The following is a 14915-nucleotide window of genomic DNA, read 5'->3' as shown; positions in this document are numbered from 1 at the left end:
GGTCATGATCCCAGGGTCCTGGGATCTAGTCCCACATTAGGCTCCTTGCTCAGCAGGGAGCCTGCTTCTCCCTCTCTCTCCCTCTGCTTGTGCTCTCTCTGTCAAATAAATAAAAATCTTTAAAAAAAAAAAAGACAAGAGATAACAACTATTGGCAAAATGTGGGGAAAAAGGAAACTTTCTGCACTATTGATGGGAACATAAACTGGTGCAGCCACTATGGAAAACAGTATGGAGGTTCCTCAAAAATTTAAAAATAAGATTACCATATGGTCCAGCAATCCCACTTCTGGGTATATAGACAGAGAAAACTAAAATGGTCTTTGAAGAGATGTCTGCACTCCCGTGTTTATTGCAGGACTAATAACAATCGTTGAGACATGGAAACAACCTAAGTCTCCATTAACGGTCGAATGGATAAAGAAGTTATGATACATTCATACACTGGAATATTTTTCAGCCTTAAAAAAGAGAAATTCTGCCATTTGCAACAATACCAGTGGACTTTGAGGGCATTATACTAAGTAAAATAAGTCAGAGAAGAACAAATACTATATGATTTTTCCTTATATGTGGAATCTAAAAACTCTGAACTCATTGAAACAGAACATACTGATGATTGCTAGAGGTGGGGAGTTGGGAGGAGGGTGGACAAATGGTACCAACTTCTATTTATAAGATAAATAAGTTCTAGAGAGGTAATATACAATATGACTAGTGTGTATTTGAAAGTTGCTAAGAGGGTAGCTCTTAAAAATTCTCATCACAAGAAAAAAAATTACAACTATGTGGATGGATGTTAACTAAACTTATTGTGGCAAACATTTTGCAATAGATACATGTATGAAATCATTCTGTTGTACACCCTAAACTGATACAATATTACATGCAATCATAACTCAATAAACTGGAAAAATAGGCTTTTGGTATTTTCCAAAAATATATATTGCTGGATTTGATTTGCTGGCATTTTGTTATGGATTTTTGTGTCTTTTTAAATAAAGACTATTGGTCTCTAGTTTTATTGTTATGTAATATCTTTTCTGGTTTGTTATCAGGGTAAGACTAGTTGCATAAAATGAGATAAGTTTTCCTTTCTCTTCTATTTTCTGAAAGATTGTGGAGGCTTCATATTATTTATTTCTTAAATATTTGATAGAATTTATCAATGAGCCAAATGGACATGGAATATTGAGAGGTTATAAATACAAATTCCAATTTTTCATAGTTATAGTGTTATTCAGATTCTATATTTCCTCTTGGATCAGTTTTGGTAATTTATATCTTTCAAGGAATTTGTGCATTTTATCTGGTTATCAAATTTATTGGCATAAAATAGTTCATACTATTGCCTTATTACTTAAATTTCTGTGGTATCTGTTGCATTGTCCCTTGTTTTATTTTTGATATCATTAATTTGTATCTTTTCTATTTTTCTCGATCATTCCAGCAAAAGACTTACCAATTTTATTGATCTTTTCAAGGAACTAACTTTTGGTCATAGATTTTTAGAAATATTGCTTGTCAGCTTTCTATATCATTGATATTTCTGTTCTCTATCATTTCCTTTATTCTTATTAATTTGGGTTTAGTTAATTCTTTTTTTGCTGTTTGTTTTAAGTTTAAGCTGTAAGCTTTGATTTTATACTTCTTTTTTAATTATAAGCATTTAAAGTATAAACTGAAGTATAAAGTGTAAATGAAACACTGAGCTTCTTTTCACAAGTTCTGATATATTTTCAGCATCATTTTGTCCAAAATAGATTTTTTAAAGATTTTTTTTATTTTAGAGAGAAAGGGAATGAGCAAGAGCAAGTAAGAGAGAGAGAGAAAGAGCACAAGCCAGGGGGAGAAGGAGAAGCAGGCTTCCCACTGAGCAGGGAGCCTGACATGGGGCTCGATCCCAGGACCCTGGGATCATGACTTGAGCCGAAGGCAGATGCTTACCCAACTTCACCACCCAGGAGCCCCTGTCCAAAATATTTTCTAATATCAGTCCTAAAGGACTGACTGCAAGCTCTGTGTACATGTTCATGTTGACTGACAGGCTTCACTTTACAGAATTAGGTAGTTGGGTCTTTTGGTATCTGTGCTTAGAGCCCCCTAGGACCTCTACTGATAACATCATATTCAATCTTTTCTATAGCCTTCCCTGGAGATATTCTGGGCCACAGTTTCTCTACTCTGATTTATCCTTTAAAATTGCTATCACTGGTTTGCTCATGGCTTTCTATCTTATTCTCAGCCTTCCCGATTTATTCCCTTTAATACCTCCACACCATCATTTCCATGGAATTTGGGGAGAGAGCAGGAGGCAAATACATATGCTCATTATTATCATTTTTAACTAGATGCCTTTTTTTGAAAATTTTATGACAATCACTTACATTATTAAAAAAAAGGTAAAATAAGTTTCTACTGATTAAAATACACCTACTCTGTCTCTATGGCTTAATATCTGTTGAAGGAATAAATAACCATCTTGATATAAATCACTTAGAAATGAACGAAAGCCTAAAAATGATTCAGATTATTTCAGCACCATCTGGTAACTGGGTTTTATTTATTTCATTATGACTTTGCTTGAGGTGCTGTAAAAATACAGATGGTCCCCGACTTAAGATGGTTTGACTTGATTTTTTTGGTTTTACAATAGTGTGAAAGTGATATTCATTCAGTAGAAACTGCACTTTGAATTTTGATCTTTTCCCAGGCTAGTGATATATGCAGTATGATACCTTCTCATGATACTGGGCAGAAGCAGTGAACCACAGCTCCAAGTCAGCTACATGGTGTTGGGGATAAACTATCAATACACTTACAACCATTCTGTTTTTTTTACTTTCAGTACAGTAGTCAGTAAATTACATGGATATTCAACACTTTTCGTGAAATGGGCTTTGAATTAGTTTTTCCCAACTATAGGCTAACATAAGTGTTCTGAGTATGTTTAAGGTGGGCTAGGCTAAACTATAATGTTAAGTAAGTTAGGTGTACTGAAAGTATGTGATTTATAATATTTTCAACTATGGGTTTATTGGTACATGACCCCATTATAAGTTGAGGAAGGTCTGTAGTCATTAACTTAAAAAAAAATGCTTGGGCTCTACAGATAAAAGTAGTACTACAGATTCAGAATTCTACTTTTGCTTTATGACTGAATTTGATTATATACATATAGTAGACAAACTAAAGTTTATTGTTACATTTGTGGCTGGGTTGTCTATTTTTCTGACAGGTATAAGAGTAAACCTCAGGATGACTTTGAAGATCCCAAAGATGTTCAAGCCATCAAGGAGGCCCAGTTGTATATGGGAGACTTCAATCTGAAGACAGCCTCAGACTATAAGATACCTGAGCACATGAGAGTAAATGCTGCCAAGAAGGAAGAGGAACTGGGACACCTAGACTCCATGGTATTTACCTACAGCTTTCATGACAATGAGAGGCACCCTGAGTTTTTAATGGAATTCTGCTGAAATCACACATTTCACTAGATGGTCTATAAGGACATATAGTTATAGAAATTTAGAAGTGGAAAATATCTTTATGATTATTTAGAATGCCTCTGTTTTACAAATGAGGAAACTGAGGCCCATAGAGGACAAGAGATTTGTCTGTGATTATGTAGCTAATATGGCAGAACCAGCCTTCAAGTTAATTACTTGGCTAAATACATTTCATGGGTGAAACTGAACTCATGATAAGCTCATGGCTATATTTTATAGACTTTGAATTTCTGAAATTCAAACATGTCCTTGTTGGATATAGTTTTTGGCTGCTGTGGATTGCCAAAGACTTAGGGAAAAGGCCAGCCATTGTTTAGCCTTTTTTTTTTTTAGGACTTAAAAATTTTGTAGGTGTCTCAATGATAACCAATAACATATTCCTTTTTAAAAATTTTATCTGCATTCTGCCAAACTGCTTCCAATTATCCTGATTTCTCATCCCCATTTTCTTACTAAAGTCTCCCCTCCCTGTCATAGTAATTCCTTAATTTGACGGACAAGTGACTTTTCACACATAGAGACTCAGAGGGTATCTGAGGTACCATTTTGAGAATTGGGTACATGGTCACCTACTATGGCCATGTAGTTTGCACATTACAAGACATCATGTTGAAAAGAGTGCCAATCATATCACAGATATAATATATTAGAATATTTTATATTTTTCTGGCAAATGGAAGTAAAGTATCTCGAGGAAAGAAAGAGTCTTTTTCAATTTCACCAAAGATGCAGGACACACCTACAAAGGACCCTATTATGCAGATCATATCCATATGTAAATTTTCATAGCTATGCCTTTCTGTTTAAGCAGACATTTCGAACATTTTCTTAGTGACCATTTAGATTGTTTTTCTAGCTGTTCATCTAAGGTAATTCTTGTTTCATTTCTCATGTTCCATCCATCATCATAGAGAAACGCTTTTTTGACTACAATTTTCCAGTCATCCAATCTGAAATTTCATAATCTAGCTAGAGATGATGGACAGGTATGATGTCTTGAACTACATTACACTGAAATCCATCTTATTAAAACAGCATAAAATAATGTAGAGCACACTATTCTACAAGTCAGAGAAGAATTCTGTTCCCATCTCTGCCACTTAATAGCCATGTAAACTTTGCTGGTTGTGTAAACCTCTATATTTCTATTCCTTATTCAGCTTTAGAAGGTTATATGCTTCTAGGAATTTATTAATTTCTTCTAGGTTGCCCAATTTGTTGGAATATAATTTTCCATAATAATGTCTTATAATCTTTTTGTATTTCTGTGGAGCCAGTTGTCATCTCTCCTCCTTCATTTCTGATTTTATTTGTCATCTCCTTTTTTCTTGATGAGTCTAGCTAAAGGTTTATCAATTTTATCTTTTAAAAAACAGCTCCTTGTTTCATTGATCTTTTATTTGTTTATTTTTTATTTATTTGTTTCTATTTCATTTATTTCTGCTCTAATCTTTATTATTTCATTCCTTCTACTAGCTTTGGGCTTTTTTTTTTGGTTCTTTTTCTAGCTCCTTTAGGTGTAAAATTAGGTTGTTTATTTGAGCTTTTTCTTGTTTCTTGAGTAGGCCTGTATCACTACAAACTTCCTTCTTAGAACTGCTTTTGCTGCATTCCAAAGATTTTGGACTGTTTTTTCATTTTCATTTTTTTTTTTTTACTACCTCTTTGATTTTTCAGTTGACCCATTCATTATTGAGTAGCATGTTATTTAACCTCCATGTATTTTTGTGTTCTTTCCTTGCAATTGACTTTTACTTTCATACCATTGTGGTCAAAAAAGATGCGTGATATGATTTCCATCTTTTTGAATTATTGAGACTTGTTTTGTGGCCTAACATGTGATCCATCCTGGAGAATATTCCATGTGCACTTGAAAAGAATGTGTATTCCCTTTTTGGATGGAATATTTTATATATATCTGTTAGGTCCATCTGGTCTAATGTGTCATTCAAAGCCACTGTTTCTGTGTTGATTTTCTGTTTGGGTGATGTATCCATTGATGTAAGCAGGATGTTAAAATTCCCTACTACTATAGTATTACTGTCAATTTGGAGAAGTGCCTTTGATCCTTTTTTTTTAAACCTGTATATTTATGCAAAGTAACTCTTAATAGCCTTTGGGCCACCTCGTTGTCTAATTGTACACAGGATTAGGGCTGTATGTGCCTATAGGCTCTGGTAAGAGCATTTTGGAAACAGCTGGTAATGAGGGAGCAGTGGGCCACTCTGGCTCCTGTGGCTTGAGGCAGGGGGGCATCGTTTGGCTTAGATAAATGGAGAAGGAACAAGAGAGAGATGCAAATTTTGTTTGCATCATTTTGTTTCCTTCTTTTTATCAGGCCCATTCAAAGAAAAAGAACATGAACAAATGTATCCTCTCTCTTCGAGACCTTAAAGTGGCCATCATTGAGGAAATACAGTGCCTGGTTCAAGAACTGAAGAGCATCCAGTCAATTCTTCACATATCCAAGCACATTCCTATTCCCCAAGTCCCCCAGATACACCCAGAAGAAGTTCCAGAAAAGAGATTTCAGTATGATGAGGAAACTCTCCTAAATTTTAAGCGACAGCAGATGAAGATTCAGGGTGAAACGTCCTCCCAGCTGGAACAGGGAGGGTCTACAGGCTCAAGTGGAGGATTCCTCAGACTCTCTTCTAGAAAGAACAGTGATTTGACGACAAGAGATTCATTGTCTAGATCATCAAAGGCATCAGCATTCTGTGTAGATACTGCAAAGTTACTGGAATTTGAAAAAGCAGATCCAATTGATATAGAGCTGGAGATTATGAAAAGGGACGAGATTAAACACTTGTACATGCAACAGTATTTAACCAACAGGGTAAGGGGTGACACTGCCTTTTTCAAGCTGAAAGAGGACAGCAGGGAAGAACTAGATCTCCTTTCTTATTTATTGATTTAAATTTTCTCTACAGTAATCTTTCCCAAGCCCTGACCAGCCCACAACTCACTGAAGGCTTAGCTTCCTCCCCATACATGGCCTTCTGATAATTATTGTGCTCTGCCCAAGAACTTTAGAGCTTTTAAATGTTTTGCTTTGGGAAAAGCTAAGAATTAAGGACAAATCCATGTCAATTGGCATCGAACTGAAGTCTTGGTAAAGGGGAAATGATGGAGCAGCTTCCAGATGATGCATGGAACATAATTTAAAAACCTTTCAGAGAAAATGGGGCACCTCTGGTTTTTACATCCTCCTCTTTCTCTAACGTGTGATTTGCCTCATTGGTGGGAGTGTTCATGGTGATGACTGCCTTCAAAATTGTTCTGGAGCTGGAACGGCACCTGTTTTTATTTCTAGGAAGCCAGACCATGTTGGGGCCAGTGGTACAGGAGGTCCTCTGAATCCATAAGGAAAAGGACCTTTGCTGGCTAGGTGGCTCCTGGCTGCCAACCATGTAGAGTTCCCTTCCTCAGTGTCTGTCTGGGTCCACCCTGTGAAGGCACCCCCTATAGCTCCCCAAACGTATTCTTCACTCATCATCTCTGCTTTGTCCAGCCTTGCTTTCTCACTCTTCCTCCTTCTCCCCGCTCCTGTTTCCCACCCCCATTCTGAATTTTGTATTTGCTTATTCCTTTGCTATTTCCTCCCACCTGCAACGATTTCCTTTCAAATGTGAGTCATCATGCAAAACTTAGTCCAATTCCAAACCTTCTCCAGAATCTTCTGTCCACATTACATACTCTTCTTTTGTCTAAACTCTGATTGCACCTATAAACAGCACCTCATGTTTTCCACTTATCTTTCTTACTGTTTTATGTGTGTTAGTTTTTTTTTTAATTGAAGTATAACTAACATACAGTGTTATAGTCATTTTTGGTGTACAGTATAACAATTTAGCAGTTCTATACATCACTCAATGCTCATATGTGTTAGTTTTGTCTTGCAAATTAGATTACACAGTTCTTGAGAGAAGGGCCACATATAATCATCTTTTGATTCCCCTGCAGTGTCTAGAAAATGCCAGACATATAGTAGATACCCAGTAAAAAAGTTTGGTTTAATAGTAACTAATTTATTTATCGTATCAACTTAACACATTTATTGGACATTCTTTGTGCAGGAACAGTGCTAGTTAGATAGCAGAGATGCAGTAATACTCAAGCCAGACATATTCTCTACCCTCATAAAGCTTATAGGCTCTCGGGTGAGTGAGAGCAAAACAAGCATGAACCTTACAAAATTAAAACACCTATGTTTCGGAATGGTGTTACACTGAAAAAATATAGTCCAGCCTCAAAAGAAATTTAAAAATAGTTCAGACTTGTTGAACAAACATTAAAGAAGAGCCCACTTAGTCTACAACCATATATAAGTAAAAGTTTTTTTTCTTTTTCTTCTTCTTCACTGTCCTAAACCCAGAGATCTCTTCCTTCTCCTCAGCCATGGGCTAGGCCCTCCCTCATTACAGGTTCTTGACTGTTGAGACTCTCCATCATGCACAGCCTAGAAAAAACATGGAATGGTTTGTCTTCTACCTATTGTTCTAGTTTTCTCAGGAGAACCAGCCCCTGGGACTCTCTCTGGATCTCTTCCTTGCCTTTGGGATGGGGTGAGGGAGAAGCTGTGCCAAAATCAGAGCAGAATGGCGCCTTTAAAGTCCTTGGGATGGCAGTGGGAGAAGGTCTAGACCAGGACTTGGGATATGTCGTTCTTATCCCAGCTCTGTCACAACTTAAATCACCTTTGGAAATGTTTGAAAATTCTCAAAACATGTTGAAGGGAATATGTAGTGCTTCCTGTATTAAAGACAATGTAGACATGCTGTGGGGTAAAGTGGAGGCAGATAGAAACACAAGGACCTCCTAGTCTCTGATTTCAACCACATAGTACAGCAAGAAGGGCATTCTTGATTAATGGCTTAATCATGGTAAAGAAATAGCTGGAAGGACTATAGTTACAGAATCCCTACCACTTAATAAATTTATATAAATTTTATGATATTGCTAAATTGATTTATAGGACTACACATACCCATGCACATGAGCCCATATAATTCTTACTCCATAACAACGGTATAATGAGAAAATGCTTCTACCTAAACAAATTAGTATTGTTCAACAGTTTTAAAAGTACACTTACCTGTTCTTAACTCCTCACACACCCTCAAATCTTTTTCCACCTCAGATCAAAGAACTGATTGTCACTTTTGATGCAGAACTCCATCTCCTGAGGCATCAGAAACTGAAACTAGATACTCAGATGAAATTATCTGACCTTCACCATGTCACATTATTTCAAGAAATGCTTCTCCTCAAGAATTTTGAAAAACAGGAGAACATACTTCAAGAGCGTGTTAATTCATTAGACAAAGAAGAACAGGATATGCAGGTAGGAGCGGGCAGGAGAATGCTGGCTGGCTGTATCCTTTAGTTGTGAAGGGGACTTGATTCTTTGTTTCCTTCTTCATCTTCTCAAACTTAATTTCCCCCATCGTTCTAGCCCTCCTCTCTTTTGTCCCTCCTCCTCCCCCACCCCCAACCCCCCTTGTTCCTGCTTGTTCTGCTGTTGGTATTCTTGAGAGAGAGAGAGAGAAATGAATCAGACTTTACAGTGAATTTGATCGGATGTTTTGTATGGTAGGAGGATAAGTTTTCAAAAGTGAGCCTTCTATTTAGTTCACAAATTTCAAAGTCTATTTTTATTGTCACTAGCTATCATATAAAGTTGAGTTTTGATTATATGTTATCCTTATGAACATACTTGGAAAAGAAGTTGACTAGTTTTTTAAATATGATAGCTAGTTTCATGGTAATATGTAATTGAGTATCTTAGGAAAGTAAGTTTCTTTGTTATATGTATGTTAAATTTAAAGAGATAAATGATACCATCCAACTTTCGTCTCAAAGGAAGAAGGATTCCATCAAATAGATATTACTGAATAGTAACACCATTTTTAAGGTATATCTGCTGCACTAAGAGATGCAGTGTCTGTTTGTTTTAGTTGTCATGTATTCATACAAAAAACATCTTTTGTTTTTGAGACCACACATGCAAAAATATTAGCTGACGGTAAAAATTTCACTTACTTTAGACTTTTTGAGGAAGCTAAACATAAAAAGCTGATCTTATCCAATTCTGGACTTAACTGATTTTTACAAAAGAATTATAAAATTTTAACTAAATAAATGGATGGCTCTCCAACCATCAGAAATGTAAACTTCTATGAAGAAGGTTAAAAAAATGTTTGTGAACTGTAACCTTACATTGTAATATATATTGTTCTCTGAACCTGGTTTATCAGAAATACTTTCACTTGTTCCTGTTTTTGTTCATTTAGTGGAAAATAAATGAAACTCTTAAAGAGATGGAAGAGAAAAAGAATGAAATTGCCAAGCTCCAGGACCAAGAAAAAGCACTCTATGCTGGTTTCCAAGCAGCCGTTGGAGAAAACAATAAATTTGCTAATTTCCTCTTGAAGGTCCTAAAGAAGAGGATTAAGCGGGTGAAGAAAAAGGAGGTTGAAGGAGATGCCGGTTTGAATTTCTTTTTATCATATGATTCTATTTTTTTCTCATTAACATGAAATAGAGAAATAACTAAAGACATATTTGATACCTTTTGTTCCTACAACATAGACAGAGGTTCTGTGGGCTTGAAGGGGAGAGGATATAAACCTGTAGATCTCTAACCCCATGGAGTTAATTTGTGTGTGTGTATCTGGTTCGAGACGGCTTATGATAGTTCATGTAACAAGTGCATCTTCTCTTCTGTTTATATGCCAACTGAATGTCATCTTTGGTAAAATATCTCTTCATGTCTTTTGCCCATGTTTGAATAGGATTTTTTGCTTTTGAGGTTTAAGCGTCCTCTGTATAGTCTAGGCACTAGTCCTGTGTCAGACAGGTGCTTTGCAAATATTTTCTTCCATTGTGTAGCTTGTTTTTTCATTCCCTCAACATGGTCTTTCACAGAGCTGAAGGTTTTATTTTTGTTGAGGTCCAATTTATAAGGTGTTTTTCTTTTTTTGGTTTTCTTTTTTTTGGATTTGCTTTAGTTTCAAAGTCTAAGAACTCTTTGCCTAGCCCTAGGTCCCAAAGATTCTCTCCTATTTATTTCTGAAAGTTTTAGAGTTTTACATTAAAGTCTGAAATCGATTTGGGCTTAATTTGTCTATAAGGAGCGAGACTTAGGTCAAGGTCTGTTTTTCCCTCCTGTGAACGTCTAATTGCCCTGGCACCATTTGTTGCAAAAGCTGTCTTTCTCCCATTGAATTGCTTTTGATCTTTGTCAAAAACCACTTGGGCATATTTGTGTGGATCTGTTTCTGGATGTTCTGTTCTGCTGATCAGTTTGTCTAGCTCCCCACCAATACTGTAGTCTTGATTATGGAGGCCATTGAGTTTTGAAGTCAGGTCAACTAATTCCTCCTATTTTATTCTTTCTCAGAATTGTTTCAGCTATTTGATTTCCTTTGTCTTTCTATATTTCAAAATAATTTTTTGTATATACAAAAAAATCTTGTTGAAATTTTGATAGAAATTGTGTTAAACTTTTATATTAGTTTGGGGAGAATCTGCATCTTTGTTGGGTCTTGCAATGAGTGAACACAGTATGCATTTAGAGCTTTGATTTCTTTCATCAGCATTTTATCATTTTCAACATTCAATTCAGGTTCATGTTTTGTTAGATTTATACTGAAGTATTTCCCTTTTTTAAGTGACTTTATTATTATTATTATTATTATTTTTTCCAGAGAAAGAGGGAGCAAGTCGGGGGGAGGGGCAGAGGGAGAGGGAGAGAGATTCTCAAGCAGGCTCACCACTGAGCACCAAGCCTGATGGTGGGGGCTTGATCTCATCACCCTGAGATCAGACCTGAGCTGAAATCAAGAATCGGATGCTTAACCGATCCATCCAGGTGCCCCTCAAGTGATTTTTAATGCTATTTTTTTTTTTTTTTTGGTGGTGGTAGAAATATTTTATTAAAATCTCACACAAAGGGCGCCTGGGTAGCTCAGTCAGTTAAGTGTCTGCCTTTGGCTCAGGTCATGATCTCAGGGTCCTAGGATTCAGTCCCATGTTGGGCTCCTTGCTCAGTGGGGAGTCTGCTTCTCCCTCTCCCTCTCTCTCTCTCTCAAATAAATAATAAATAAAATCTTTAAAAAAATTCTCACACACAGTCCTAGAAAATGAAATAGGTGGCAGACTAATAGTATACATTAGTACAATTTTATAGTGCTATTTTTTTTTAATCTTGGTGTCGCATGTTCACACTAGTATATAGAAATACAGTTGCTTTTTACATGTTGATCTCCTATCTTGTGACCTCACTTATTAGTTTTAGAAGTTTTTGATAGATTCCTTGGGAATTTCTATGTAGACAATAATTTATCTGCAAATAGGTTCAGTTTTATTTCTTTCTGATCTCTATGCCAATTTCCTCTTTTTGCCTTATTGCACTGTTTAGAACATCCAGTACTACATGGAAATAGAGTGCTGAGAGCCGACATCGTTGCCTTATTCACAATCTTAGGCAGAAATCATTTAATGGTTCACCATTAAGCATGCTACCTGTAGGTATTTTGTGGATACTCTATCAAGTTGAGGAAGTTCCCCTCTGTTCCTAGTTTTAAAGTTTTTATCATGAATGGGTGTTGAATTTTGTCAGATGGTTTTCTGCATTGATTGATGATTATGTGATTTTTTCTTTAGCTTATTAATATGATGTGTTACATTGGCTGATTACTGATTATTGAATCAGACTTACACCTTTGAAATACCACCCCCCATGGTTTATAGTTCTTTTTACATATTGTTGAATTCTATTTTCAAATATTTTATTAAGAAATTTTGTGCCTAGAGTTGCCTGGCTGGTTCGGTCAATAGAGCATGCAACTCTTGCTCTTGGGGTTGTGAGTTCAAGCCCCATGTTGGGTGTAGAACTTACTAAAAAAAAAAAAAAATTGTGTCCATATATTCATGAGGATCATTGGTCTTTAGCTTGCTTTTTTCTCTTTTTTGTACTATCTTTGTCTGGTTTTAGTATCAGGATAATACTAGCTTCACAATATGAGTTAGGAAGACTTCTCTTTGATTTTCTGGAAGATAATGTATGTGGTAGTAATTCTTTAAATTTGGTAGTGTTCTCCAGTGAAACTATTTGGACCTGTAGATTTCTTCAGGGGAGTTTTAAAATTACAAACTCAAAAGTTTTTTTTTTTTTTTAAGATTTTATTTATTTATTTAAAGATTTTATTTATTTATTTGACAGAGACAGAGACAGAGACAGCGAGAGCGAGAGCAGGAACACAAGCAGGGGGAGTGGGAGAGGGAGAAGCAGGCCTCGGGGATCCCGATGTGGAACTCGATCCCAGGACCCCGGGATCATGACCTGGGCCGAAGGCAGCCACTTAACGACTGAGGCACCCAGGCGCCCCAAGATTTTATTTATTTTTGACAGAGAGAGAGAGTGTACAAGCAGGGGAAGCAGCAGGCCTAGGGAGAGGGAGAAGCAGACTCCTCGCTGAGCAGGGAGCCCAATGTGGGCGTCGATCCCAGGACCCTGGGATCATGACCTGAGCCAAAGGCAGACACTTAACTGTCTGAGCCACTCAGGTGCCCCTCAAAGGTTTTTAATATAGCTATATAACTATTCAGATTATCTACTTCATATTGGGTGACTAGTGGTAATTTATATTTATGTGTGTGTGAAATTGGTCTATTTCATCTGAGTTGCCAAATTTATGTGTGGGGGGGTATTCATTGTATTCTCTATTATCTTTTTAATATCTGCAAGGTCTGTAGTAATATCACCTGTTGCATTCTTGATATTGGTAACTTTCTTGTTATCCCCCCCCCTTTATTTTTAGACTTGCTAGAGGTTTGTCAATTTGATCTTTTTGCAAACAAACGGGATAAATTTGGATAACTTCGGATAGGTGATTTTTTAAAGATAATTTTTCTACTTTCAATTTTATTGATTTCTGCACTTATCTTTATTATTACCTTCTTCTGCTGGCTTTGGATTTATTCTGCACTTCTGTTTTTAGGTTTTGAGGTGAGTGTGAATTATTGATTTGAGACTTTTCCTCTTCTAATTTAGTGCTGTAATTTCCCTCTTAACACTGCTTTAGCTGGATTCTACAAATTTTGGTAAGTTGCATTTCCATTTTCATTCACATCACTGCAGTTTTAAAATTTACATCGATCTTTCCTTTAGGCCCCATGGATCATATAGAAGTGTTTTGTTTGGGTCCAATTTCTCCTTTCACTTCTATCAGTTTTGCTTCCATATTTGCAGCCCCATTTTATGCATACACACTCAGGATTACTATGTCTTCTTGATAGATGGACACTTTTATCATTATATAAGGTCTTTCTCTGTCTAGAGTATTTTTCTTTGCTCAGATAAAGTCTACTTTATCTGATGTTAATATAGTCACTCCTATTTGGCTCTGATTAATGTTTGCATGATATATCTTTTCACTCCTTTTACTTTCAATTTGACTATGTTATTATATTAGATGTGAATTTCTAGTAGACAGCACATGGTTAATGTTTCTTATCTACTCTTTGTCTTTTAATTGGTGTGCTTAAACCATTTAGATTTAATATATTAGGGCTTCAGTCTGCCATTTATTTATTTTTTATTCTCTCTGCTTTCCATCTTCTACATTTTCCTACCTTCCTCTGGGTTACTTGAACATTTTTTAGAATTCCATTTTAATTTTCTCTAGTCTTTTGAGTGTATCTCTTTGTGTAACTTTTTTAGTGGTTGCTTTATAAATTACATTATATATACATAATTTATCCCAGACCACCAGTGTTGTCATTTTACCAGTTTAAGTCAAGTATAGAATCCTCATCTGCCCTTTACATCCCTTTATTTCCTCCATTTATAATATAATTGTCTTGAACAGTTCATCTACATACATCTAGAACCACATCAGACAATGTTATAATTTTTGCATCAACTACCAAACATAATTTAAACACTCAAAGGGAGGAAGGAAGCCTATTCTATTTACCTATATTTTTGCTTACCGTGTTAATTTTTCCTTGATGATGTTCCAAAATTCCTTCTTAAAAAAATTATTTCCCTTCTGTTTAAAGAATTTCCCTTATGCATTCTTTTAGGGTAGGTATACTAGTGGCAAACTGAAAATGTCTTAATTTCCTCTCCATTTCAGAAAGATATTTTCACTGGGTATAGGATTCTAGGTTGACTTTTTTTTCCTTTCAGCATTTAAAAAATATTGTGCTACTTTCTTCCAGCCTCCATGGTTTCTGATGAGAAATCCTCTGATACTCAAATTGTTCATCTCCCAAAGGTGAAGTCTCACTTCTCTCACTGCCTTTAAGACCTTTTGTCTTTAGTTTCCAGACACTTGACTATGATGTGTCTTGGAGTAGATTCTTTGGGTTCAGACTGATGAAGGTTCACTCCTT

At 36.0% G+C, this 14915-nt stretch overlaps 1 protein-coding gene across 1 annotated transcript in view; it reads left to right on the top strand.

Moving 5' to 3' along the window:
* Window positions 1–14915, top strand: part of CFAP44 (cilia and flagella associated protein 44) — a 135167-nt gene that overhangs the window by 102606 nt on the left and 17646 nt on the right. The window contains exons 25-28 of the mRNA XM_073893479.1: window positions 3239–3416; window positions 5848–6348; window positions 8653–8856; window positions 9806–10001. Coding sequence (XP_073749580.1) covers window positions 3239–3416; window positions 5848–6348; window positions 8653–8856; window positions 9806–10001 — 1079 coding nt within the window. The remainder of the gene's footprint in view (window positions 1–3238; window positions 3417–5847; window positions 6349–8652; window positions 8857–9805; window positions 10002–14915) is intronic.

This window comes from Callorhinus ursinus, unplaced genomic scaffold (genome assembly GCF_003265705.2).
Source record: "Callorhinus ursinus isolate GAN/ISIS: 27379988/994484 unplaced genomic scaffold, GSC_fseal_2.0 scaffold1, whole genome shotgun sequence".
NCBI lineage: Eukaryota > Metazoa > Chordata > Mammalia > Carnivora > Otariidae > Callorhinus > Callorhinus ursinus.
This window is presented reverse-complemented; position numbering and strand designations above follow the sequence as displayed.